Raw genomic sequence first — 27,976 nt, 5'->3', positions numbered from 1 at the left:
CTTCCCCTCCCCCTTTTCTGAAGAAGGGTCTAGGCCCGAAATGTCAGCCTTTCTGCTCCTATGATGCTGCTTGGCCTGCTGTGTTCATCCAGCCCTGCACCTTGTTGTCTCTTTGCTTATATTGTGGGGGTTTATGACTAGACAGCAAAAACATCAAGCTCAGCAGATTAGCAGAATTGAATTTGAGAAAGTTTTTAAATAAGTTGGTTTAAAACTTTTGAATTCAGTTCAAAAAGCCTCAAATGAAGTCAGATGCAGTCATAGTTTCTCCTAGAAAGGAAATTGTTCTGAACAGTTAAGGGAGGAAGTTAACTCAGGAAGAGTTTAGCTTTTGAAACTTCAAAACCAGGAGTGTTTAGTTAGAAATCTGCAGTTCATTAGAAGACCAAAGTCTAATGTTTCAGTTTTGGGAATGTTGGAATATTCCAGAGGAAAAAAAGCCAGAGTTCAGTGGATAGGAACTGAGAAAAAACAGTTAAGGCAAAACTACAGATTGGAGTGGCAAGAAAAGTTTCTGAAAGTGCACATAGTACAAGAAAAGATCATGATTCGTACGGTTGGTGGGGGGAAAAAAAGAAAGAGAGATCTGCCACTAGTAGTCCATAAAGGAGATAAAAGGCAAGAGGTGGATGTAACCTGACACAAACAAGGAGCATGGAACAGGCTGGAAACACCATGAGAAGCCGAAGACCCCGCCCCCCCAGGGTGAAACATTAAAGAGGCAACAAACAGATCAGAATTTGAACAGATACAGGAAGCCAAAAAAAAATTTGATGATTACACTGAGGAACTAGATAGGGGACAGCCTGCCTGCCTGCCTTATCACACAGATGCTATGCAAAGAAAAGGGGCTCCCAATGGGACACTGAAGCCTAAAACGAGACAAGTGGCACAGGACTTCAAAGAGAAACTTGGTCATCAAGATGGTGGAGAACAGATCCCCCTGCTGCAGGAAAATGACTTTGAAGAACAGTTTAGTTCTTTTCAACCACACGTCTGGAAATGTAAGTCAATCTATGCAAAAGCTACATTTTTGCAGGGTGAGAAGTCTCAAAAGGAAACTAGTTTTTAAAATCAAGAAGCAGATGGTAAAGACTGTAAAGCTATGGAAGTTAAATGTGTTTATGGGTTGAATGGTGCAGCAAGACTATGGTATTTCCCAGTTATATCCATTTCACTGAAAGTAGGTTGTGTTCAGCTTGAAGCAGATCCAGCAATGTGCTACTGGTGTCACAAAGGAGGACTGGCAGCATCTATATAATATACATTGATTATTTTCTATAGAGAGGTTTTATGGAAATTCATCAACGTGTGAAACATAAATTAAAAGGGAACGTGTATTCCCAAGGTAGGAAAAGAGCACCACCATTAAAAATGGCTACTATAATTCATCTGCACATGTGTAGTTGCACCTGTGGCATTATGCAACTATTGGGCGAGGGAAAAGTCGTGTTTTCACAGAAATACACAGTAGCAACGAAGATGGAATGCAGACATCATACTTGTATATTTTGCACTGTTCGAAAGCGAGGGACCAAGAGTGTACGAGTCCATATAATCAATGTAAAAACACGCACTAAGTAATAGAAACATAATGCAGGGAGTATACACATCACTATTACACTTTACTTACAGCTTAAAACACTTAAATAATAATGTAATTTTGCCTTAAATAAAAAAAACTTACTGGCAAAGAGTCTTCTCACTTGCCCCTTCAATTGACTACTTGGACATCGTGGAGATCACAATGATACAGTAAACTTCTGATATTTCAGGTATATAATTTTTGCCTGTTGTTCAAACATACTGGTTCACTAGGTGCTGGTTAAAGCAAAGTGTGCTGTACTATAATTGCACCCGGACTGATACTTGGTTGAATTCACCTTTCTGATGTGAAGCTACCAGATGGAGATTTTCTCTACACCGCTACGTCAAACAAGTTTTGCTATGTAGTTGCATCTGCAGCAAAGCAAAAGCTTATAAGGCAATCTCTCAAATCACCTAAACTTTCAAATGTTAGTAAACAGTCCTCTGTTTAGTGGCATCACACCAAGTGTCACTCCAATTCTGCACAGATGGGTGCAGAGCTCCACTTAGCAGTGGAGTTGGCTACAAATGTAGTTAAAATTAAAAGGGAATTTAAGATCAGAAGTCAGGATTAGACATTAAACAGAATAAATCAGAAGTGGCTTCAGATCAACAATCTTACTGGGAAAGTGTTAATTACTTCCCAATAATTCAAGCCAAGTTCCCTCAGAATGATGATTTTGCATCCAAGGAAGAAATAGGCCAGCTGAGAAGTTTAACTGGATGGTTACACTCAGGCTAAACCTCATGTCCTATGACGTATTCGAACTGAATAGTAGCATTTTTGATCCTAGTATTCAAAAATTCAAGAGCAAATTAAAAAATTGTAAAAATTAAGTTCAGAAAAATGCACACCCAGGTTTCCAGCCTTGAGTGGCCCAGAAATTACAAAGGCAGTATTTATAGTGATTTCAATTTCCTGGATAGCTATTCTCGTGCAACAAGTTTTATTATATTCTTGGTGGAAAGTAACAATAAATGCTGTCCTTAGCCTTTATTTTCTTAGCTTCTCAGGCTAACAAAAATACCTTAGCTGCTGAAACATTGGTGCTAGTATAAGCTAAAAATATAGCTGTGATAACGGCATATTTATCCAATATTCGAATGGGAATCTTATACATGGGCAATCAGAGAAAAGTCTGCCTGTAGAAAATTGCTGATAATGGTTCTCTTTGGGACAATGTACATTCAACAAAGGCTGTTGCTGAGAAAATGTTGAGGATTGACATTGTTAGAATAAAAGAAATAATTAAAGGTACTATGCACAATTAATTTATTCAACAAATCATGGCACATTAACTTCCCAAGAATTAAGGGCGTTATGAATTTGTTTCACATTTCAGATTGGAGACCATGTAGTCTGGCACCCGCCCAATTTTGGAATAGTTTTTGGAGATTTCAAAAATTGACACAAATTTAAGGATCTTGCAAACATTTGTAGCTTGGGTTGTTGGCTTGCTCGCTGAGTTGGCTGGTTATCGTACAGATGCTTCATCACCATGCTAGGTAACATAAGTGTGGCCTCCGATAAAGTGATGTTGTTCTAGTCCACCTGGTATTTATATGATCCAATCTGTTAAGTTGGGGTGTGTCATTTCCAATTCTGTTCGGCGTGGGTTTGTATGTGGAGTCTAATTCCACATTTGTTGATTGCATTGCGGGTTGAAAAGCCAGGCCTCGAGGAATTCCCATGAGTATCTGTGGTTGGCTTGAGCCAGAATGGCCACGTTGTCCCAGTTAAATTGATGGCCTTCATTGTCCGAGTGCACAGAGATGAGAAAAAGTTTGTTGTGTCGTTTTGCTGCTAGCTGGTGTTCGTGTATCCCGATGGCTAGTTTCCTTCCAGTCTGGCTGATGTATTGTTTATTGCAGTCATTGCAAGGTATTTTGTAAACTACGTTGGTCCTGCATATCATGGGTATGGGGTCTTTGGTCCTTTTATGAGTGTTTGTCATAGTGTGGCTGTGGGTTTTTGAGCTACCATGATTCCTAGTGGTTGTAGGAGTCTTGTTGTCAGTTCTGATATGTTCTTGATATGGGGTAGTGTGGCCAGGGTACTGGGGCATACTGTGTCCTCTTGGCGTCATCTATCTAGTAGGTGCCTGCGGATGAAGTTGTTGGGATATCCATTGTTAGCAAAGACCTTGTGTAGGTGTTTCATCCTCCTTCTTGTGTAGTTCTGGCACACTGCAGTGAGTTGTGGCCCATGCGAATAGTGTCCTAACACAGCAATGTTTGTGGAAGTTGGGGTGATTGCTGTGGAAACTGAGGATTTGGTCAGTGTGGGTTGCCTTCCTATATACTGAAACGGAAGTTGATTCTGGTCTTCCTGTTCTCTCGGAAATTCGAAATGTTGTTGATGAGATGGTGTCTCTCTTCTAATTTGGTGCATTTAATGATGACAACGTGTCGTCCACGTATCGGGTCCACAGTTTTGGCTGTATGAGGGGGAGGGTAGTATGTTCCAGTCTTTGCATGACTGCCTCTGCAAAAAGTCCATAGGTGTGCCATTGATTTGCTTGTACATTTGGCCATTAAAGAGAAAGTGTGTGGTGAGGCACAGGTCCAGTAGTCTGAGTATTTTGTCCTTGCTGATGGAGCCGTTTGAAGTTGGCATCCGTGCTGCACCCTGTAATGTGGCAAGTGTTTCTTTGGCTAGTGGTATGTCAATGTACACGAACAGTGCTTGCAATGACTGCAACAAACATTATATCGGCCAGACTAGAAGGAAAGTAGCTATCAGGATACACAAACACCAGCTAGCAGCAGAACTTTCCCTCATCTCAGTGCACTCGAATAATGAAGGCCATCAATTTAACTGGGCCAATGTGGCCATCCTAGCTCAAGCTGACCACAGACATGCACGGGAATTCCTAGAGGCCTGGTTTTGCAACCTGTACTGCAATCAATAAACACGTGGAATTAGACCCCATATACAAACTCACGGATAACAGAACCGAAAATGACACAACCCAACTTAACAGACCTGATCATATAAATACCAAGCGAAGTAGAACAACATCACTTCATCAAAGGCCGCACTGATGATGTCACCTAGCATGGCGACAAAACGCCCATACAATAACCAGCTAGCTCTATCAGCAAGCCAACAACCTCACTGACATAAATACCAAGTCAATGGTTAACAGAAACAAAAACAGCAATTACTGGATAATTTCAGCAGGTATCGCAGCATCTATGGAAAGAAAGCAAAGTTAACTTTTGAGTTCAGTGACATTTCTGATCTGAAAAACAGTCACTGGACTGCAAACATTATCTCTGCTTTCTTTCCGTAGATGATGCCAGGCCTGCTGAGCTTCTCCAGCAATATGTGTTTATCTGCAATTTGTTTTATTTTGTAGTAACAGGAGCTGCTCCACAAATATTCCCATTCTCAATTATGGGATAAGGCAGTACTTCTGCCCAAAACGTAAGGCTGATCCGTGAGATTCTCTGCCTCCTCCCAAGCTCACCGGCATCACGGATGCCAGTCTTCAACCAATTTACATCATGTGACATCAAGACACAGATAAAGTCACTGGATACTGCAAAGACTGAATGTCCCAGCAATAGTATTGAGTACTTGTGTTCCATCCAGAAACAAGTTAGATCGTCCAACCACTGCAATTTGTCATTCATTCTTTCCAAAATGACTCACCTGTAGATGTGTAGAGTAAGACAGTGAGCCTGCCAACGCACAGATGAGGAATTCGATTCCAGCAGGAAACATCGTAAAAACTGAATCAAAGTTTCTTTGTCAGCAAACTTATTCAGTTGATTGACCAAAGCTGTGCAGAGCTGATCTTCCTGACTGCTTGTGCTCTCTGTTAAAAGAGAAGGATGACAATTTTCCTGGCTGACATGGCTGAAGTTACAATCTCACAGCCTAACAATTTGCATTATAGAAACTTGACCCGTGTTCTCAGATTGCTGGCAAGAGCACAATTTGCCCATCCCCAGCTTGCCTGAGGGTTAAACACCTTCTTGCTCATTCTGGTGGTGATGCCAAGCTTGCAGGGATTCAATTATAGTTTAATACAAGAGCTCCAGGGCTTTTACAGAGAGAGAGTGAGAGAGAGAGAGAGAGAGAGAGTGAGAGAGAGAGTGAGAGAGAGTGAGAGAGAGTGAGAGAGAGTGAGAAAGAAGAAATAATTACAGATGTACCTTGTCCTGAGACATTGCCTGAGTTATTGTTATAGTCTGGTTGTTTTTTCCTTTGCCTACATTAAGAATATTTTCATAATTGCACATCTTGCCTGGACACAGTAGGGTGTGCAACACTCCCAAAGTAGGGTCTGCTAAGATTAGAGACACCATAAAGCTCCCACAATATTGTTTCATGAAGCACCATCTGAGCGGATACAACAGAAGTTAGCAAGAGTAAAAGTTCTGTTCCATCAACCCCAGCTGAATTGCAGCATTGATAAGAGGATGATTACAATTTACTGCAAAGAAAAGTGCCCGAGTTCAAACCGTACAGAAAACCCTTATATTCTCATGTAAAAACTTCTACTTCCCAAAGCAGTCAACCTTAAATATTACAGACACCATGAATTGTCAATTTTACTAAGCCTTGGCAACAACTGCTTTATGAATATGCCATTACCACACAACAGGCTAAATGCAGCAGACTGATTTTATGCAACAGTGTCGAGAGAGAGCAGTCCAATCTCGTTCCAATTTCAGTTTGGCTTTGACCCCAGATTCAGAAACTGACAAGACAGGATACTAACCAACGGTAATTTCATTTTCATTTTGCAGATTGTCATTAGGAAAATGTATATAATAGGTGTTTGGCATCAAACTCCTTACAAAAGGTCCAAATGAATTTGTCAAATCAATGACATCATCAAGGGAAAATGTATAAATAATAGCACAGCAATTTTTTTTTTATTCATTAACGGGATGAGGACGTCGCTGGCTAGGCAGCATTTATTGTCCATCCCTAATTGCCCAGAGGGCCATTAAGAATCAACCACATTGCTGTGGGTCTGGAGTCACATGTAGGCCAGACCAGGTAAGGATGGCAGTTTCCTTCCCGAAAGGACATTAGTGAACCAGATGAGTTTTTCTGACAATCGACAATGGATTCATGGTCATCATTAGACTCTTAATTCCAGATATATTTTACTGAATTCAAATTCCACCATCTGCCGTGGCAGAATTCGAACCTGGCTCCTCAGAACGTTATCCGGGTCTCTGGATTAACAGTCCAGTGAAAATACCACTAGGCCATTGCCTCCCCTTGAATGGCATTATCCATAAACATAAGGGATTACTCGATCTCCTGTCTGAGGTTTAAGTTTGTAGACAACAGAAGTCATTTTCATTTGCTTTAACATTAATCATGTGCGCACACACACACACACTTTTATTTCACTATGATATGTAAATGCTTATAATTTTCCCTAATAATATAGTTTGTAGTGAGGTTTTTACAGCGTACCATCCTTCTCTCGCTCCTCTTTCTTGCTCTTTTTGCTGGAAGATTTGGACCCAGACTGTCCTGAGCTGGAGGAAGCTGCAGTTGTTCCAGTGCCCCCTGTGCTGCCGGACGATGTTGTAGAGAGCACTTTACTGCCACAGAGTGCACAGGAAAGCAATTGGAGGAGAACTGGGGAGACTCCTTCATCCACAAGAAAACTAACCTGGAGTAAGAAATATAAAACAGCTGGCGGGAAAGAGAGGGAGGGGAGGAAAGGGGAAATACAGATAAGAGGTTCAATTTATTTGATTTACTTGAAGCATAAATGCAATTTTAACACTAGCAAAAAAGATCACAAAAAATCCTTCTGCCGAAGCGGAAGAAATGTTTAGAAAAATTTTTTTTTTTTTTTTTTAAAATGCCACCATTGCATTATGTTCAGGAAATGCTCTACTTGAGCTAAGATTTACTTTTCAAAGAAAACTTTGGGTGTTTTGAATGGGGTTTCAGTACATAAGCATTTACAGATACTGAGTTTATTGCTGTTTCAGATAAAAATGACTTACATGAAAAATATATTGAAGGCATTGGGGGAGTTGGATTGTACAGGATGGCTCATGACGCAAATGTAAATGGCAAAGACTACATGCTGTAACATTGAATTAAAACGAGATACCGTGATCCATGGCTTTAAGTTTGGCTTGAATGAAACTGATAACAAAAAATTGAACTTTGTAGGCTTTTAAAATAAGAGTAAACAAGGAAAATATGAATTTTTTTTTTTTAAAAATGTCAGTCTCTGGAAACTGTACCAGAATGTGGAGGACAATCTCTATAGAACTGAAATGCTGGGAATCATTTGCACATGCACTAACATAGCAAACACCCAGACAGCTTAATTAAATGTTACTCTTACAATCATCCTTGAGGCTGAACTTTTGCCAGTTTACTGTCCGTTGACTGGCGATCTCTGCACATGCCTTTAGATGCTCCATCTGAAAGAGGCAAAGGTATTAAACTGACAGTTAATCACTTTGAACAGAATAAATAGTTGCGAAGCTGAACTGTTTGTTAACAAATTGGACATCAGCAGTGTTGAAAAATACAAAATGGACTAAAAGATAAAGATAGACTGTATGACATGAAACTGTGAAGTCGAACCTTATACCATTCGGACAGAGTCTGAAAAATGCCTCATTTGTAAACCTCTATCCACTGTTAAAAATGTAATATAAACATTTTAATGCAGTTTCACAAAAGATTTATTTTGAAGATTAAATAACTATCATGGGCCAGCAATAGGAGAGTCATGATCACCAGCAGTAGGCCTCAACTCACCAAGCTAATGAGTGTGTCATATTGCAGTGCAGATCCTGAGGATGCTGTGACCACACCACCACGCAAATGGATTCCCTGCTCCTCCAGCAGTTTTTTAATTCCTCTAACGTGAGAGTCAAGTGTGTGTAGATCTCGGAGCTGACGGTACTTTTCTTTTGATCCACAAATGAACAGTAAGAGTTTGCGAACTTGACGACGAACAAAAGGCGTCTGCTGGATCATTAGATACTGGAACAAGAACAAGCTTTCACTGTTAAAAGAACTAAGCAACTGCACGAGCAGACACCACAACCATGCATGACCAGCTGGTGTTGCTGTGGATTTCCAAATCAGACACTCACTTCAGACAGGAAGTAGAACCAAGAATGGTCAAAGATTGGCGGTGGAATCCGAGAGTTTGCATCAGCGATCTTCTTTATTTGGTACGGTAATCTCAGCACCATTTCAGTCAAGAGCTGTGAGTATGCCTCAAACACATCTGCAGCGTGACCCTGAAAAACCAGTAGTTATTTAGGAAGAGTTAGAACAAACTGAAACTTGTACTTAATTAAACATGGGATAATATCACCAACACATTTGTCTACTGCCTCAATTAACCTCATGCAAAAAAAAGTATATTTCCCTCCTCATATGTGCTTATATACACCTTGCCACCTCAAATGCATCATACACTCCTGTTCTCTAAACATGCCATGAATCCCAAGTAATACTTTACTTCCTATCTTTGAAGCACAATGTCAATTATTTTATTGATGCTAAACTATAAGGCCTTTTATTCAATTACAAAGCCTTACCTTTACATACTGTCGCAGGAAGAATGGGCTCATGTCTGGAGGCGAAGAAGAAGTATGTGGTTTCAGGAGCTGACTCGTTACCACAGCTTCTTCTTCACCTTGCTGTGTTTTCCAGTAATCCAGCAGTGACTTAAGAACGTGGAGGCAATAGTCAATGGCACCTGAACTTAACAATGCAGTGGCTGTTGCATTGGAGATTAATGAGGAAGCCTGCAAGAAATATAATTAAATTCACAACAACTTCGAGTAAAAGACATCCTTCATTGTTTAAGATGATACAGTTGATGGGGTTGTAAAAACTCCCTATAAGTAATGCAGCTGAAAATTGTTCCAAACAACAGAATAGTGTGACAGCTTGAATACAATTTATATGGTTCACAGCACTGACATACCTCAGAGGCAGATTTTGAGCTTGATTTAGTTCGGGACATAAAAACACTGAGAAGTCTCATGATCACCAGGTGCACTTCATTCAGCGGGCTGCGATCATTCTTCTTAGAAACATCCTGAGCAACACAATCAATTCAGGAAAAAGAGATAGCATCACAAATTTATTTGTTCTTGAGATATGGGTGATACAGGCAAGACTATTTATTGTCTGTCACTAGTTTCTCCAAGGCAGTGACTCTTAAATTACTGCAGTCCAGATGTAATAGTGCTGAATGTCTTATTACTGAACAATGTAGCACTTGCTTACAACTGGATGGTTTGCTCTTTCAGTTCAGAGGGCATTAAACGTCAACCATGTAATGTGGGACTGGAATCACATGCAGCCCAAATGAGGCAAAGCTGTTGATCTCCATTTATTAAAAGCAGCATCAGTAAACTAAGTAGATTTTTAGAACAATCTGATGACTCCCATGGTTATTGTGTTGGTACCAGTCCACAGATTAGCAGACGTGCTGAATTCAATTTGAAAGCTCATCAGGGTGGCATTGCAGAACTGAATCATAACCAATATAGGCTACTCCATGAAGAAACGTGACATCTGGACAGCCAATCCCTGCGTCCACAACCACAGACACTGCAAAGCACTCCGTTGTATCAAGTAAAGGAATCAAAGGTTATGGGGATAAAGCAGGAAAGTGGAGGTGAAGATTATCAATTCAGCCATAATCTCACTGAATCGCACAGCAGATTAGATGAGCCAAATAGTCTACCTCTGCTACTTTGTCTTATCTCACTTCCTTTAGGGCATGTGTGTATGTAACAGCATTCGGTACAGTATAGACTACAATAGCACTTCTACTTACAGAATAACTGATGATCATGCAGTTATACATATTTCTATGAAATGTGTTATTTAGGATTTTGAACGTACAAAAAGCTGTAATATTAATTTTCATTAACACTATTGAAATTAAAGTCTGTGCAAATCTTAAAATGTATGCCTACACCAACCATGATCTGTAATCTGACCTGGGGTAATGAGAAAATTATTTCTGAAGGTCAAGTATCCATATTACTCTTGAATGTATCTTTGTGGCTACCTGAACAACAACACTGGCAGAAGCCTGAGAGCTCTTTAATCTTAAAAAGGAGATGGTGAGAAAGCCCATATGATTGACTAAGAGACCAGTACCTTCTTGTCCATACACAACTCTGAAATGAGTTGGGACAGGAGGTTGTCCAAGGCTCCTTTATCTTTTTCATCTTCTCCATCCAGATCAGCAGTCAGCATTAGGATTACCTGTTGGAGGAAAGGACAGATGCATAACAAACATTAGTGACATAGAACGCCTGTACACAAACTGAACACATTTCGAAATTGATCAATTCCATAAAAACTGGTCACCAACTCCATGCTAGCTAAATTTCCTCCATGATAGTTATTAACTCTTTGCTGTTACGTCCTTGCACAGTATAAGCTAAGTTTTGGGGATCCAAAAGGGAACTGAGGTATTAAAGTGTAATGAAACATTCCCTAATCTCCAAAGATGAAGTCCTGACTAACTTCACAAGGCAGTTAGTTCTACTTTAAATTTTTTGAGCGCTTTAATTGGGTTATACCAAGGTTCTGCACTCTGCATTAGCCTAGATCTAGGGTGAAAAGCCAAATTAAATAGATGCAGGGGACAGCACAAATCACTGATCACAATGCAACAGGACAGACTCAGTGGGTTTAAAATTATGAAGTGAGGGCTGTGGTACAAAGCACAAGTTCTAACGATTTTACTGATTATTTTTCTTCTTTCACGGGATGAGATCATAGCTGGTTAGGCCAGCTTCATCGGCCAGTCCTAACTGCTCTGGAGAAGTGACAGAGAGCTACTTTCTTGAACTACTGTAGCCCATGTAGCACAGGTACATTCTTAAAATTGGTTTTGCGATTAGAGGAAAAATGAAAAGCAGAGTGAACCCTGGACATGAAGCACTTAGTACTTGCCCATTCCTAATGCCCAATGTCCCTGCAGTTTCTCAGAAAAACAGCGAAACATTTTAAATTTGTTATTGCCAATAGACCTAATACATCAATTTCTAGTTAACTGAAAAATACGTTTTGCATCACCCTAGTAATGTAAAATGATAATAATCAGAATGAGCCCACTGGACCAAACTATTCTCACCTGCATGTAAGGGATGGCTCGAACTCCACCTACGTGACGGAGCTGTGGCAGATGCTGCAAAAGTCTCTCGAGCAGCATTAACCGGACCATGTGGAGCCTGCTTGAGAAGTAGTAAAAGTATTAATAAACTGCTACCCCTTTACACAACTTTTCAATGAACTACTGCATGTTACTGTCAGGGGAAATGTAATTTATCACAAATGTTTTCACTCCACGAAGATTTGAATTGAAAAACAACTTTAGGACTTCAAGCCAGTGTCTTTTCTCACCTGTTGCTTGTGTGTAGGTCACCTTCTGTTTCACCTTCTCCTTCAGACCCTTCACCTTCTTGCTGTCCAGTGGTAGTACTAATGGCTCCTGTACTGGAGCTGACGCTGCCTGGTCCAGCAGGATGCCCCTCAACTGTTGTATCGCCGTATGCACTGCTACGTCCAGACACTATGTATAGATTTTTTTAAAACTTGTTAAAGTGTGTATAGCTGTATTATGGATTCATATATACATACAAATATTCATGCACATGTACATGTATATATAGGCCCTTACACATCTACAGCTACAATGCACATGCATAATCATATACTTTGTGGTAATTACTTCCTCCTAGCAACAGAGAGGTAATCACAAGTATGGCCATTTCTCAGGCTTCAACCCACTACGGGTTGAGTGCAATGAATTGCTGACTCTACAGTAGGGTCAGTCCTTGAGATAACATTACACCAGGAGCTGCAGTAAAACAGCACAATTCAAACTGACTGGAGATGTAAAGCATCTGCAACACGGTGGAGATTCAATGTGGAAGAATCTTCAAAACATTCTTACATATAGAACAGCTACAAGGCAATTGATGCTCAGGCTGTAAAGATAATAAAGGTTGCAACTGCTGCCACAAAAGGATCATTTTAAAAAAAGTGAAGTTTTAAACTTGACCCTAAGAAAATGATTTCATGTGATATCCTTTTTACTTTTAAAGTCTAACATTTCATTGCACAAGTCAATCTCTTACCACTGTGTTCTCCAGCAACAGAGTCAACAGCACTGCCCCCACTTTCCGAACCCACACTGCCACCATGTTCCGCAGGTGATGTTCGCAGCGTTGATCCATCTGTTGCTGCTGTGCTCCCTTCATCATCAGAGGCTGGAGCTAAAAGCATAGCAACGGCTGTTACAGGTAAAAACACCATATTTACAAACCGTGAGCACAAGCACAAATGTTTTTGAGACAAACAAAGCCGCACCATGGGATTGGCACAGCCTTCAGCAGCATTTCAACATTGTAACAATTAGGAAGCAGCGAATTACGAACACAAAAAAGGTTCTAGCAACTGATCAAATTACACAAACGTTTCTCACACAGAAATGAAGTTCACACAGAAGAAAAGCTTCACTGCTTTATGAAGCAATACCATATTTAACTGAAGCCACTTGTTTTCTCAACATTTGAATGGGGTGACAGAGGTTCTTGCTTGGTGATTTTGGAATGGGTTAATTCTTCTGGGAAACTGACGAGCCTCCTGTTACACAGGCTGGTCATTCAAAATTTCAGTTCTATTGGCTCCCTGTATTACAGGCCATTTACACAATTTATATCAGGGAGTTATCCACTGTTAGACCAAATTACAGTTTTGGGAAAGTCTAAGAACACAATTTCCAAGGGCTGATTAGCTTAATTTGTTTGGGAGTCATAATCGTAGTCATAATTAATGGAAGTGATTATACTCCGAAAGGAAGTATGCTCAATGTTGTGGAACAGCAGAGGGAATTAAAAGTACAGGTTCACAGGGCATTTAAGTCTTTATTTACCAGAGATGCAGCCTTTAAAAATGCTCAAGATATTCCAGATTTTAACATTTTAACCCAAGTGGTGTAGAAAACAACCACAGAACAGAAATGTTACAGCACAGAAAGATGCTATTCAGCAAATCAAGCTTGCGCCAGTCAAAAGAAACACTAGCTGCCCGTTTTAATCCTACCTTCCATCACTGGAGTCATAGCTATGCAGGTTATAGCACTTCAAATGCAGATTCAGATACTTTTTAAAATGAATTGAGGACTTTTATCCCCAATAGTGAATGAGGCAGCAAATTCCAGATGCTCACCACACATTCCTTCTCATCCTTCTGTCATCTTAAAGCAACTGACATCTCTGCAACGGATCTTTCCTGGGCTCCTTATAATTTTGTACACCTCAATTAAGTCAACCCTCTTCCACCTCTGTTCTAAGTCAAATAGCGCCAGTCTGTCCAATCTTTGCTCAAAACTGTAACTTGCAGGCTCCAGCAAAATTATGGTAATCTCCACCGTATTTTCCAGAACAATTATGTCCTTCCAGTAATGCAGTGACCAGAAGTATATAAGAAATTTCAGCTCAACCAGTGTTTTATTTACTTCTACTATTTTTTTCTCTGCTTTCTAAAGAGTTTAGTTGGCCAATAAAGGAAAGCATTCCTGTTTTCTTTACTATCTTATCTACCTGTCCTATCGTCAAGGATCTGTGAACATGTACACCAAGAACTCTTAATTCCTTTACTCCACCGAATAATCTCCCTCTTGTTGTATATTTATCTGAACGCATTACTGTGCATTTCTCTGGACTGAATTCCTCTTCTACACATGAAACCGAACTATTGACGTCATTCTCTTCACTATCAACCAGACACTAAAATTGTGATCTGCAAAGTTCCAATCTGCAAATGTCCCAACCAGACATCCCCAAGTTTCTTCTGGTAGCTTATCTTGTCCAGCTTCAGCAGATCACCTCAACACAAAAGTCAAGAAGTAATGCTAAGCCCGTGCAAAAGCTTAATACGATCTCCTTTAGATTATACACAGTGATGGATCTCATTAAAAGCAAGGATATTGAGATTTTAGAGAAGGATAAATGTGAATTCACTAGGATGCTACCTAATTAAGAATACAAAGAAAGATTTGAAAATTAGATACATTTTTGCTGTAATGCTGATTATAGATCTATACTGCAAATATATTTAACTAGTGAAAGGATAGGGTGTAGTAGTTTGAAGGTGACTGTTCCAAGTCGTGAACACAGAAACGTGGAACAAGAGTAGGACATTTAGCCCTTCCAGACTGCTCTGCCATTCAATAAGATTATGGGTGATCTGATTTAATTTCCATTACTGCATTGTCTAATCATCTTCTATCCCCTTCGTAAACAAGAATCTATTTACCCCGGCTTAAAAATATTTGAAGATTCTGCATCCACTGCCTTTTGAGAAAGGGATTTCTAGACAGTCAACCCTCAGAAGTTTAAATATATAGTTTAAAGATAAGGGGTCATCTGTTTAAAACAATGACCCCTACTTCTAGATTTTCCCACAACAAGAACCATGCTTTCAACTTTCAACATTTACCCAGTCACGTCCGCTCAGCATCTTACACATTTCAATTAAGTCACCTTTGACTGTTCTAAACTCCAGAGGATACAGAGGCTTGTAAAACAAGGCATCACTAGTATAAGACTGAATAAGGGCTCTTGGGGTGCAGTGCTAGTGCCCCTGCCTTTGAACTGTAAGGGCCAGGTTCATGTCCCATCCAGAGTCCTAGAGGTTTGTCATAACACATTTGAGCAGGTTGACTAAAATCATTTAAGATTAAATGTCAGAGATGTAGAAGAGCGCAGGATAAACCTTTTGCAAGGTTTAGGAATGAATTCCAGGGTTGGATGCTGAAGCAGAATCCTCTTAACAGGATTAGGATGGAGAGGTTGGAGAAGGGATGAAAGAACATGAGAACAGGGTAAGTAAATGAGAGTAGAGATATTTCCTCATGTGGAGGGTAATTACCATTACGGGACTGATTGGGCAAATAGCATATTGCACCATTGAACCTTCTGTGAGAGCCAGTTAATACTGCCTTCCACTCTGAGCAAAACACATAAAACTTTAACCTGTTTGCAGTAAAGTTTCAATATTGTTTATTTTAAATGTTTAACTCCCATTTAACTCAGTGTTTTATTCAGTTAACACATCTCACATGAAACAGTTCCCGGAGATGTAAAGTCAGTTAAATTGACCAATCTGAAATTTAGTTTTCTTCACCTGGTTTTTCATTTTCCATACCTGCCTCCAACTGGTTAGTCACAGCAACATTGCTACCTTTTACCTAGGAAGGGGAGTCACCTGAGCTACAGAGTTCTCTACAACTTAGTAAACCCTTGGTGATTCGCCAACATGAAAATTGAGGTAAACAAACAAACAAACAAACACACACACACTTCACCTGCAGGGCTGGAAACTGACAGAACTCCACATGATACATACATGGAGAATGCAGATGGACTCAAGGGCAAGTTGATACATGCAAATAAAGTGAAGTATGATCTTGGATTTACCTCCAAACTCTGTTACTGGGAATCACTTGTCAACCAACAAGCTAACATCAAGTGTTCCTGACTAACAACTTTATCACAATATCTTTAACTGTAGTAAAATTCAACATTATTCTTAGTCTGCTTCATTTTATTTGCTACTCAATACAATTTACAAATATTTCACTACACCACAGAGTCAGATTAAAACACTTTCCTGAATCATCATTACAGTCCAACAATGACAGATATCATGCATCAGATGATCTCAAACATTTTTCTATAAATCTATAGCAGATTTATACATTATAGTTACCTGAGGCTGTGGTATCAGACAATGTGCCTGCATCTAATGAAGAGGAACTGGGTGCTTGTCCAGATAGTCCCAGACTCTGTAGACCCAGTGCACTACTGCTGCTACCTGTTAAAAGCAAAAGTCAAAATCAAGTAGCATAATCACACTGCGAACCCTAGAAGGGTACTTTCTTATACAAAGAACACAGTGAAGATGGAAAAATCTAATTCAGGAAACCTGCATTCAATCAGAATGGCATCATGACAAAATGCTGAGTCTCTGTTTCCATAAGCAGAGCCACATTGCCTGGTTTACAGTACTCAAAATATTTATTTTAAAAGTCAATAAAATATTCAGTTACAAAAATAGCTGCAACATCTAGCAAAACCAGATTTATTGCACAGTGTCAGTGAAAGTTATAGTTTTGTAGACTTCAAATTCATTGGGTCTACTTATCACCAGTATGAGCAAAATTGAGAATGAACAAAGTGAGTCAAAGTGACAACCCAATGAAACAGGCTGAATCCAAGATGCCTCACCCTGACAAAGGGTCACAACCAAAAACACTAACTTTGTCCTTTTTTTGCAGACAAGCTGCATACTTGCAGCTTGAGTCCAAGTTCTCTGAAGAAGCAGAAGATGCTCTTCTCATTTTTAGATAACAAGGTGTGGAGCTGGAGGAACACAGCAGGCTAGGCAGCACAGAGGAGCAGGAAAGCTGACGTTTCATGTCTGGACCCTTCTTCAGAAAAAGGACCCTTCATTTTACGAAGAAGGGTTCAGACCCGAAACGTCAGCTTTCCTGCTCCTCTGATGCTGCCTGGACTGCTGTGTTCCTCCAGCTCCACACCTTGTTATCTCAGACTCCAGCATCGGCAGTTCCTACTATCTCTTCTCATTTTTGTTTTCGGGACTTCTAGCACTTGTAGCTTTTACAAAAAAAAATATCAAGAGAAATAAAGTTGAGGAAGTGCTATCCATTCTGTTCTATCCTTTGTAAATCAGCCAAAATGGCAGAGCAGATCATGGATATCCTGTTTGTTCTGTGCATACATCAGGGAAACTATACCTTGCTGATCTTGCTGCAGGCTAAGAGCAATTGCCAGTTCCACCATTGTCTCATCATCAGCATCCGGAGGGATATCCAGCATTGGCGGGAAGCCCTCTGCTCCTGCAAGCAGTGCCTCCAGAGGAGAAGGGTTTCCATTAGTTACATTTTCAGCCGACTCCAAAACCATAGATTCAGACTAAGTAGGAAGAGAAAACGGAACAATTCATGCCAGAAGCAAAAGAAGGTTTGAAATGTAAACTTTATCAAAATGGTTGATGCTGAAAAATTAGCAGTACATTTCAGTCTGGCCAATGGCTCACATTGTCTAGTTTTACTACATTGACAGAGAAATAGCACGATTTATGATAACAATATTACTTGAGTGATGTGGAAAGAAAACTCTTTTTTCCATCAAATCTTCCTACAACTTTTCTTCTATCGTTTATTTATACTGTATCATTCAACATGCAATAACTGAATTTGCATAGGGCTAACAGATCATAATATTACACAGCTGCCTAGGCCCCAAGCAATGGAACTCCCTTTATGACTCTCATTTTTTTAAAAAAGGTACTCTTTGACCGAATCCTTGGTTTCTGACCTAATGTTCTTAAAAATGTAGTTTGATATTGAATTTTGATCAATAATAACCCTTGGGATGTTTTAATACATTAAAGTAGTACATTGCTGCTTTGTCAACTAAAGCTTCACACATAGGAAATAACAGGGAATAAACTGTGCATGAAGTTGGGGAGGCGACGGCCTAGTGGTATTATCACTGGACTGTTAACCCAGAGACCCCGATAACATTCTGGGGACCCGGGTTTGAATCCCGCTATGGCAGATGGTTGAATTGGAATTCAATAAATATCTGGAATTAAGAATCTAATTATGACCGTGAATCCATTGTCGATTGTTGGAAAAACCCATCTGGTTCACTAACGTCCTTTAGGGAAGGAAACTGCCACCCTTCCCTGGTCTGGCCTACATGTGACTCCAGACACATAGCAATGTAGTTGACTCTTAACTGCCCTCTGGGCAATTAGGGATAGGCAATAAATGCTGCCTCGCCAGCGGTGCCCTCAGCTCATGACTGAATATATATATATAAAAAAAAACGACAGTGTGTAACGCTGCAATCAACTGCCAGTTCCATTTCCATGTTAATAACAATGTTTCCACAAAGTTGCGGATTTACTACAAATTTTGGCTGTACCCAAAGTTGCAAAGAGCAATGCAGCAATGAAGAGTACCTATGTACTAATTATAATTATTCATATTATTTTCTTCCCATCTTTTCATTAATGATCATGACAATAATTGATCTTTTTAAAATGCGTACCACCATCTCAAAGTCTCCATGATCTACTTCACTCTGATCCTGACTTTCTTGACGAATATTTTCACTGCCTGCCATTCCAGATGGTTGCATTTTATCCTCAGCATCATCATCGTCATCATCATCTTTATCACCTAAAAAGAAGTGGAAATAATTCTCACAGCAAACCAATGAATAGTGGTCACTTGGAAATTCCTGTCCATCCAGTATGAACTCTAGTCCAGAGTAACACGTACACTTCAAAGCCACCTGAACAGAAAAGTCTTTTGCAGTGCACACACAGATACACGGACACGGACACGGACACTTGCCTGGTGTCCTGGTGCACACTACAATTGCTACACAGCACTTGGGTTGATTGATTTTAAAGATTCATAATAATAAACTGTATGGAAAATAATTCCCCAATTCATTTATTCAATTAGGGAAGGTGAGGAGTGAAAACTACATTTCTAATTGTAGCAATGGATCTAACTTCTGGTCCTTTAAACAATACAACAGGAAGGCATTCACACTTAATACATAATTCACAATTTTGGGACTTCTAAAAGGGCTATCAGTACTTCTGCTGATTTTGTGAACATTAACCATCTTGGTAACCAGACAATTCAAGACATAATGCATCTCTGCATTATTGTTGGGCACTAGTCAGATCCTTACCCATTGGGGTGTTGCTGCGAGGAGGGGAGGGCAGTGTCACATGTCTACGTTTGCTCCGTGGTCTTAATACACGAATAAGTGCTTGCTTACAGGCAAAACTCACTGACTGGTCCTGAGGAAGAACAATTCAGAAAATTCAGATACAGAACACAGGCAGCCAAAGGTCCAATCACTGGTCATCACACTGAGAACTAATGCCAACACAAAACCATTTCTCAACCATATAACACTACTGAATATACACACATTAACTCTCATCATTGCGCAAGCATTAACAAGGGTTTTCAGCATTCACAAAATAAAAACTTGCTACAAAATTGACAGACCTTAGAAATATCAACCACTATCTTCCATTAAGTAGCAGTACTTACAGGACATAGCAGCATTTGCATATAAACCTTTGCAGCAGTGTTGATGTAATCTAGCTCACAGGTGCAATACCCATGAATAATGTCAATTAGTGCATTCACTGTTGCCTCAATATGAGTCAGGCCTGTAGAAAAGAATGAAGACTTAGTAAAAATGCTGAAGTATATTTCTATCAACAAAGCCTCCTATTACTTCAGAATTGTTAGTACAAGTAAGGCAAATGAAGCACTGTCATGTAGATAGAGATGTTAATTGACAAGGACAAATTAAAAACAATGCTGTACAATGCTCTTTCAAGCTGCCTCTGAATATTTTGTTAAAGACAAGTTGTTGTTAGTATTTGAAAGGTTACCGTCTTAAGATGCTAAAACTCAGCTGTCCTCTATAAATAGGCTGATCTCCAAATATTCATTTTCTTGTGGAAGTATCAGACAAAGATATCACTAGATATTAGAACTGAGTCAATCATATTTAGCATTGTAATCGAGCACCAAAAGGTAACTAACTATTCAGTTAATTCCTGCTTCAGTTTTAAAGCTTATGAGTGGCTAGAATCCTACTTGGTTATATTTTGTCCTTCGCATACTCTGCTATTTTACTCAAACTAAAAATCAGGTTGAAGCATGGCATCATTGTGTATTTGTCTTACCAGGCAAACAAGCAGGTGCCAGAAATGCATTCTTAGGTTTGGAAGCATGGAGCCTCCAGAAATGACTGACTAACTGCATAATAAAACTGCAGCCCTCGACCTCTGCACTCCTGTGGACTTGATCTCTTTCATCCATTCCTTCTAGAGAAAGGAAGAAGTCAGTAATTGCCATCACGCAGAATAAGACATGCTTAAAATCTGGCATTTCATTGTATCAGCCTCATCATAATTTTAATGGTTTTAAAAGGATATGGGTATTGCTCATTTCTGCACAGCCTTGAGAAAGTAGTGGTTTCCTTCTGAGGACGTGAATGCCTATTGGGTTCTTACTACAATCCAACGGTTTCATGGTTAGCATCACTGTTTTTAAAAAAAATTCAAATTTACAGGTTGTGCATGGTTGAACTCGTGCCTCCCGATTAGTAGTTTGGGCCTCTGGTATTAATAGTCCAATAATATAACCTTTCCACGAATGCACCCAGTAAGTTAATTGTCCAGTAATTCAACTGCAGCCATTGGTTGAATATGTCCATATGAAACTTTGATATGTCTTGGTCTGCATGAGTGTCAACCGTGTAAGCACTGAAATTGACAGAATAGCACTCCAATAAGATGCAGTGCTCTAACAGGTCTTAGTTGCATGCTGCTGGTTGTTTCGCTGCAGGAGTAGCCTTGAGTTAATATTTGGAACACTCATCTGTTGATGAGTGAAATCAAATCTGGAAACCTGGAGAGTACTAAACAGTAGTTTTTCAAATGTCTGGGTCTTCCTTTAAATATCTAACCATGAGTTAGCTGGCATGTAATTTTTTGTTTGAAAAAAATTCATTCATGGGATGTGGAATCACAATGGTGATGTCGGTAGAGGTAAGATGGCGCCAAAGAATGGCGACTTGGTTCCAGTGCTGGTGGCATAGCAAAGGAACCCGAGGATGGCGAACTGCCCCCTACTGATGTTGGGCTCAGCGTCGGGGTGGAAGAGCCCAGATAAAGACCTATGGCTAAATCGCTTAAGGAGGACTGTACTGATCTTTTAACTTCATTTCTTTATTTTTCTACTTTATGCCTAAGAATTTGTACCTAGGTACATGTGACAATAAAATCTATTTCTAATTCTAATTCCAAATCTTTGGCTGGGCAAGCATTTATTATCCATCCTTGGTTGCCCTTAATGTGGTGAGCTGCTCTCTTGAACTACAGCAATCCATTTGCTATAGGTAAACACACAATGCCATTAGAGGAGGAATTGAAGGATTTTGACCCAGCAACACTGAAGAGATGGCAATATATTTCTAAGTCAGGATGATGTACAGCTTGGAGCATACAAGATGAGTTGCTTGCTGCAAGATTCTTTGCCTCTGAACTATTCTTGTAGCTGCAGTACTCATATGGCTAGTCCAGTTCAGTTTCTGGTTAATGCTAACTTCCAGGATATTGATATTGTGAGATTTAGAGATGATAATGCTATTAAACATCCAGCAGCAATAGTAAGATTCTGTCTTGTTGGAGATGGCCATTATTGGATACGTGTGGCACAAATGTTACTTCAAGATTGGTTTGATTTTTATTTTTGCCAAGATGCCTCCTTGTCATGTCTGAGTGTGGAAAGGCAATGTCTAAACTACCACTGACAAATACTGCCGAAAATGGCTCAGCATGAGCAGACAACGGCAGAATGGCCGGCTTTGGGCAGAGCATACATGAATGCAGGAATGAATTTTGGTCATATTGTACATCCAGAAATCAAAACTGTTCACGATTCAGCTTATATGCAGTGCAAACATTACTATCCAACTGTAATTGGTCAAAACGAGAGATAGGAGACATGTGAAACCAGTTTTTGGCAAGATAGTAGCCCACAACTTGTGTTAACCTGTCAGTCAGAGACGATATAACATATTGCAGGTTATAAGATACTTGTACCCCGGTCTTCATTTTTTTTTTTACAGTTATTAGATAATTTTCTCCACTTAAAACATGATCCCACATAAACTGCATTTTTATTCTCCTTCCCAGCTTTTCAGAGTGACCATTCCCCTAAATACACTGGTCATTCTTCTAGCTCAATGCTCAGTTGCCAATCCTGCTGCAACAGTAAGGGAGTGAACAGCTGTTAATTTGTTGCTTCACACAGCACTGTTCACAGCCCAAAGCATTTCTCTTACCAACAAGGTAGAAATATATGAACATTACCTTTATCAGTTTGTGGTGTTTTCACCTCTGTAAAGTGCACGAGGTTATTAGGTCGCATCATCGCAATGGAACGCGCTGTGATTATTAGTCGTTGGAACACTTCTGGATCAAGGTCACGACCATCCTTGCTCCAGGTATTCAGAATCTGTACAGCATTGTTCAGCAAAGCCTGATCCTGGTCAGAGAAAGAAATTGAATGTAGTTGAACATATCCTGCTTAAGATATTATGATTATACTAGAGTATAACAAGCCAATTGAATACCGGCCTAACTTTTACACACCCCTATACTGGGGTTTGGCTTGAGATTTTAGCTCATCAATTTGAAAACTGGAAGCTTCACATCAGTCCAGTGCTTTTTAATGATGATGTGTCAAAAATTATGAATATCTATATTAAATATTGCAAGCCATCTAATGTCTGACTTGTGCTCAACAAAGTCAGCGGAGATGACATAGCAAAAGGTTTCCCTTCCTCAGCCCAATAACAAATGCATAGTTTCACAGACAGTGTTTAACACAGACTGGGCATGCATTAGTGTATGAAAAGCAATTCATCAGGCACGCGTCACCTTGTGATTATGATAACTGCCACGACTGTTGTGCAAGCTTGCCAGCAGACCCTTGGTTTGCTGTTGAACAGTAGATGGAGTTGGCATCGACAGCAAAGTAGTAGCCAGCTCCAAAGCTGTCTGCTTATTCTTTTCCTAGGATAGAATAGACACAGTCACTATAAACATACTCTCTTTTTTCCAAAATGTACTTCTGTGTAACTTCAGATTTGATATCTGCTATGCTGATCCCACAACCAGTCATCCAGCTATCCTCAGATGGAATGTATGGAAATAAGAAACCAAAAAGAATTTTACCAAATTAAAAAGCCTTGTACACTAAATTACTGAACAAAATAAAACGGAGCAAAAAAGTCTTCTCCTTTTTCCATATCACAGAACGACAAATAAGTTTACCTTTTCTGTTGGAGATCCAACAGCAAAGCAGCTTTCCAGCACTTCCATTGAGCTCACCACCAGCCTACAGAGAAAGGAAAGCAGCACTGTCAGATTGCTGAACTCCTCACCAGGGGAGGGAGGAGATGCTTATTGTTAAACAGTACATAAAAGAACTTTTCCATAAAATCTAAAGCAACATGCAGTATCTTTAGAATTATTCTATCATTTGATTACTGTTAAAGAGAGTGGGAATAAGTAAATAGAAAAAAGAATGCCTCCAATAATAGTAAAATTTATAATTTACAATTCCCTCCAAGTCTGAAATGGTCCATGTGCTTCTAATAATTTAGAGGCATGGACCATTTCTTAACATAGTAGCCACTTCAGTTTTATATTTTGAGTCCAAGTTCAAGCTCCCCTCAAGAGCAACAAAAGCAGCTTTGCAGTGAAGCCTACATCCCAAGACTGATCTTGGTTTCAACAATGGATTATAGATATAGACTTGGAACATTAATAGCAAATTAGTACAGGCCACAGAGTACATTTAGTAAACAAAGGAAAATGATAATAACATGATACAATTAAAGCTCAGACGGATAATGATAAGCTTTAGATAATGACTTCCAATGCAGAAACAAAATTGCAACAGTAACAAACATGTGGTTGAAAGAGATTTTGGTGAATGGAAACAATTCTGAAGAATTTCAGAACTTCATAAACCAAAATCTAGCAGACACTTCAGTGGAACACAAAGTAATATGCAAAAATAATTATCACTTCATGTCTGAAAGATCAACTCCAATCACCCGCCTCATTGTTGCATCTCTCCATTCCTTCACTCTATTGCTTCAAATGATATTTGATTTTCTCTACCATGCAGAAAACATTTTCTATTCTGTGCTCCAAATATTTCAGTTCTAATCACAATTTTGAAAAATCCAAATCATTTCAAATGGACATCAGCATTTTATTCATCTACGCGATCCCTTAAAGGGGAATAACGATCAGATAACCCAAGTAGCTCAGGTGGAGTCTAAATAAAAACATACACCAACAGTACAATATCTCTCTACTTCTGCAACTTTATTTGACATTTTTACTGCAATTACACTGACAGTTTCATGGATTCAGCTATTATAACTGCATCAGAACACCACTCTATTTTTAAAGAATATATTCCCCCTTTTGGATCTTTGTTATTTCACTTAATCTTATCCACAATGAGATTAATCGCACATGCGACTACGCCAAGATCATTCTAAATCCAGTTGTGTCTCTCTCATTAAAGGACATTCTCATTATCCTTCTTTTCATTCTGGCACATTCAAATCATGATAATTTAACTCTGAAACAAGTCATTAACACACCAAATCATTAAGACTTTCTCTGTATTCCTTCAATTCTAAGATCTTATGCATATCCGAGATTCATTGCCCACCACTGTTGACCATGTCTCTAGCATCCAACGTTCAAAACTGCTGAATTCTTTAAATTGACCATTTTATTGACACTTCCCAAAACCTACCACTTAACTAACTTATTGGTCATCTCTCTTAAGGTCACCTCACGTGACTTTGTATCAAATTTTGTTTGATCTTACTCCTGTGAACTAACTTGGGTGTTTCACTACTTAAAAAAGGTGCTATATAAACACAATTACTGTGGTTGTTATTATTTAAAGCTCAACTACTCAATTTACTGTGAAGGTACTTGTCAATATAACCCCACCAACGTTAAAAGAGCCAAAATATTAATAGCTTTAAAATCTAAATACGCACAAATAACTGATGGTATCACTGAATCCAACCAGACAGTAAGACACAATTGTTCACACACACAACGATGGAACATTCAAAGTTAATCTGTACAAATGCAAGACACGACTAAGACAATTCCATTAATTTAAACAGGTGTCCTGGATTCAGAGCTTTTTTTTTCGAAATCCTGTCAGGTTCCAATGACTATTATGTGTGTGGTTACTGCTGTTTAAATAGTGAGATGCCACAAACAAAGACACAAAAGAGACAGGATAAAAGAGAAAGGAGGGATACTAACCGGTCTAAGGAGCTTAGGGATTCAGTTTCACAACTTTCAGGAACAACAGAAAAGAAAACCACGTGAGAACTTCAAATAAAATAAACAATCATTTTACTTTTTTTTGAAAAAGAAACAAAGAAGATGAGCAGCCAAGCATGCAAAACCTGCACACAGAGGATGAGATGGAGTCATGCAATGCAATTGCTGTGAAATACTTGGCCATCTGCACAAAACACAGTGTTCTCACAGAGGAAGGATAGCATGCCTGTTGGAAACTGGTACTTTGCAGTTCTTATCTCTTACGCTGAAATGATTCCACTCATTGCACTGCTTATCATTGTAGAAATGGACTCATTAAGTACAAAAACATATTCGCACTTTTCAAGGTGTGTGCGCGTGTGTGTGTGTAATGGGGACCAGGGGAGAGCAGGACCCAGTGGTGATTTCCCCAATAGAAAAGCTACAGGGGGTTTTAATAAAGCACACTGGCGTTTCCACTTCGAGCGGGTAGAGTTGATACATAGCTTTTTGTATCAATTCAGAGAAGACCTGTAACATTCACAACAATTACAGTAACACTGCCTAGGCTCAAAACACTCCGGAACCATATCCATTTAAGTCCACGAGTGCTACTGGCAACTATTAGGTTACACTCCCTTCCTTCTTCCCTTACTGTAGTCTATATTTAAAGATGTTACTGATGTTCAGTTTGCTAAACCCTAACTGCCTAATCAGCCCTCAAAGTGCAAACAAACACAAAACGTCAAATTCAGAACTTGCTATTCTGAGACTTACATTCTTAAATTTGTTTTAGGTATCAGGTTGGTCACAGTTTTCTTTAAACATTTAGAAATTACAGTAAGCTTTGAAAAGGAACCATCAAGTCCAAATTCAATTTAAAAGAAGATACCATTTGTGTCACTCTTCGGATCTTAGGTGAAAGAAGTCTCATATCCCTTTCTTTGGTTCAGGCCAAAAATGTGCATTTCTATGGTGCCTTAAACATTGAAATACTTGTGTTTTTTTTCTTCTTGGAGGCATATAGAGTCAAATTTGATCTCTAACCCAAGGATGACATTCTAAGAGGTGGAAAAAAAAAAGAGAAATTTGCAGTGAAGATATCACAGGGTAGGAGACAGAAGGGTTTAAGAGATGGAATCCCGTGGCATCAAGCCAAAATGTCAACGTTCAACAAAACAGGGGTAGAGAAGGTAAAAGACAGGCAGCAATTTAATTGACTGCGGCAATTAAGTTTAAGGCATTGTCAAACAATTGATAAGGAGGACTCATTGCAAAGTATGATACAGGAATTAGTTTTGGATGAAGTTAAGTTTACCGAGAATGATGGATGAAAAGTAGGCCAAGACTGGATTAATTCAAAGAAAAGAAGAGGAGAGTTCCAGGGAAACATGAGTTAAGTTGGGCACAGATGAAGGTATGCTGTAGAGATGCTTTTTGCGAACGGGGCTGAAACTTCAGTTTAGCATTGAATCAAATGCCAAAAGGTACAAGAAGTCCAGTTCGACCATACACGTGGAGGAGAAAGGGGACAAATTCAATGGTAGAAATGCGGAATTTATGGTGCGTCTACAACCAGAATTTGAGTTATTACTGTTTAGTTGAAGAAAACTTTAACAGACTGGATGTTGGGCAAGCAGTCTGGTAACAAAGGCAGTGGAAGGGTCAAAAGAGATAGGATGATGTAACTACAGGACAGCACGCAGATGAGAAGTCAGTGATAGCTCTGAGGAGAATAATGGAGAAAACAGTGCAGGATCAAAGCGAAGTCTTTGTTAGAGATGATTTAGCTATGATTGGATAGGTAAAAGTTGAACCAAGGCAGGGTGGGGCATAGGTGTGGTACAAAGACAATGGAGGACAGCTTTAAAAGGAGATTTGTCAGCAGTTAAACATGTAGACAGATTAATGATAGAAAATAGATCATAATCTCAGTCATACAGAATGTCATGTGTGACTTTTATTTGTCTATTCTGATGCTATGAAGTAAGACTTGAGATTCAAAAAACAATTGCAGGTAAGTTAGGCACAGATTTTGAAGACAACAGTTTAAGAACCAAAAGGGATGTCTAAAATGGGGCAGCAGTTTGCAAGGTCAAAGAAGGTGAGTCTCTTGCAGGAGATGGTAGCTTGGAAAAGGAACAGTACCTGGAAAAAAAAGGAATTACTTACAACGGTGGCTAACAGAAACTGGAAGTGAAGTAATTGGAATAGATGCAAGGGACTGAAGGCGATAGAAACAAAGAAAATAGGAGCAGAAGTCAACCATTTGTCTGCTCAAGATTATTCTGCCATTCAATATGATCACAGCCGATATCCAACTCAGCACAGTGTTCCTGCTTTCTCCCCATACCATTTGATCCCTTTACTTGTAGGAAC

The 27,976-nt window shown here is 39.4% G+C and overlaps 2 protein-coding genes across 10 annotated transcripts in view; both read right to left on the bottom strand.

The window, feature by feature from the left end:
* The window catches only part of aldh4a1 (aldehyde dehydrogenase 4 family, member A1), a 419,312-nt gene that overhangs the window by 170,123 nt on the left and 221,213 nt on the right, over positions 1-27,976 (bottom strand). The gene's annotated exons all lie outside the window — the stretch shown is intronic.
* Positions 1-27,976, bottom strand: part of ubr4 (ubiquitin protein ligase E3 component n-recognin 4) — a 259,887-nt gene that overhangs the window by 69,660 nt on the left and 162,251 nt on the right. Inside the window, exons 51-71 of one of the 7 annotated variants that reach the window (XM_048614952.1) lie at positions 25,598-25,666; positions 23,561-23,624; positions 23,165-23,299; positions 22,595-22,769; positions 20,402-20,542; positions 19,755-19,876; positions 19,384-19,495; positions 18,727-18,857; positions 17,403-17,580; positions 16,355-16,459; positions 12,718-12,873; positions 11,981-12,149; positions 11,712-11,811; positions 10,727-10,834; positions 9,537-9,650; positions 9,145-9,354; positions 8,692-8,841; positions 8,351-8,578; positions 7,929-8,007; positions 7,034-7,258; positions 5,246-5,411 (exon numbers count right to left, since the gene is read on the bottom strand). In XM_048614952.1, the coding sequence (XP_048470909.1) occupies positions 5,246-5,411; positions 7,034-7,258; positions 7,929-8,007; positions 8,351-8,578; positions 8,692-8,841; positions 9,145-9,354; positions 9,537-9,650; positions 10,727-10,834; positions 11,712-11,811; positions 11,981-12,149; positions 12,718-12,873; positions 16,355-16,459; positions 17,403-17,580; positions 18,727-18,857; positions 19,384-19,495; positions 19,755-19,876; positions 20,402-20,542; positions 22,595-22,769; positions 23,165-23,299; positions 23,561-23,624; positions 25,598-25,666 (2,937 nt within the window). The remainder of the gene's footprint in view (positions 1-5,245; positions 5,412-7,033; positions 7,259-7,928; positions 8,008-8,350; positions 8,579-8,691; positions 8,842-9,144; positions 9,355-9,536; positions 9,651-10,726; positions 10,835-11,711; positions 11,812-11,980; positions 12,150-12,717; positions 12,874-16,354; positions 16,460-17,402; positions 17,581-18,726; positions 18,858-19,383; positions 19,496-19,754; positions 19,877-20,401; positions 20,543-22,594; positions 22,770-23,164; positions 23,300-23,560; positions 23,625-25,597; positions 25,667-27,976) is intronic. The other 6 variants (XM_048614953.1, XM_048614955.1, XM_048614956.1 and 3 more) reach the window with 6 other exon arrangements.

Source organism: Rhincodon typus, chromosome 31 (genome assembly GCF_021869965.1).
Source record: "Rhincodon typus isolate 14 chromosome 31, sRhiTyp1.1, whole genome shotgun sequence".
In the NCBI taxonomy this organism is placed as follows: Eukaryota; Metazoa; Chordata; class Chondrichthyes; order Orectolobiformes; family Rhincodontidae; genus Rhincodon; species Rhincodon typus.
Note: the sequence above shows the minus strand (reverse complement) of the source record. Positions and strands in the feature narration are given on the sequence as shown.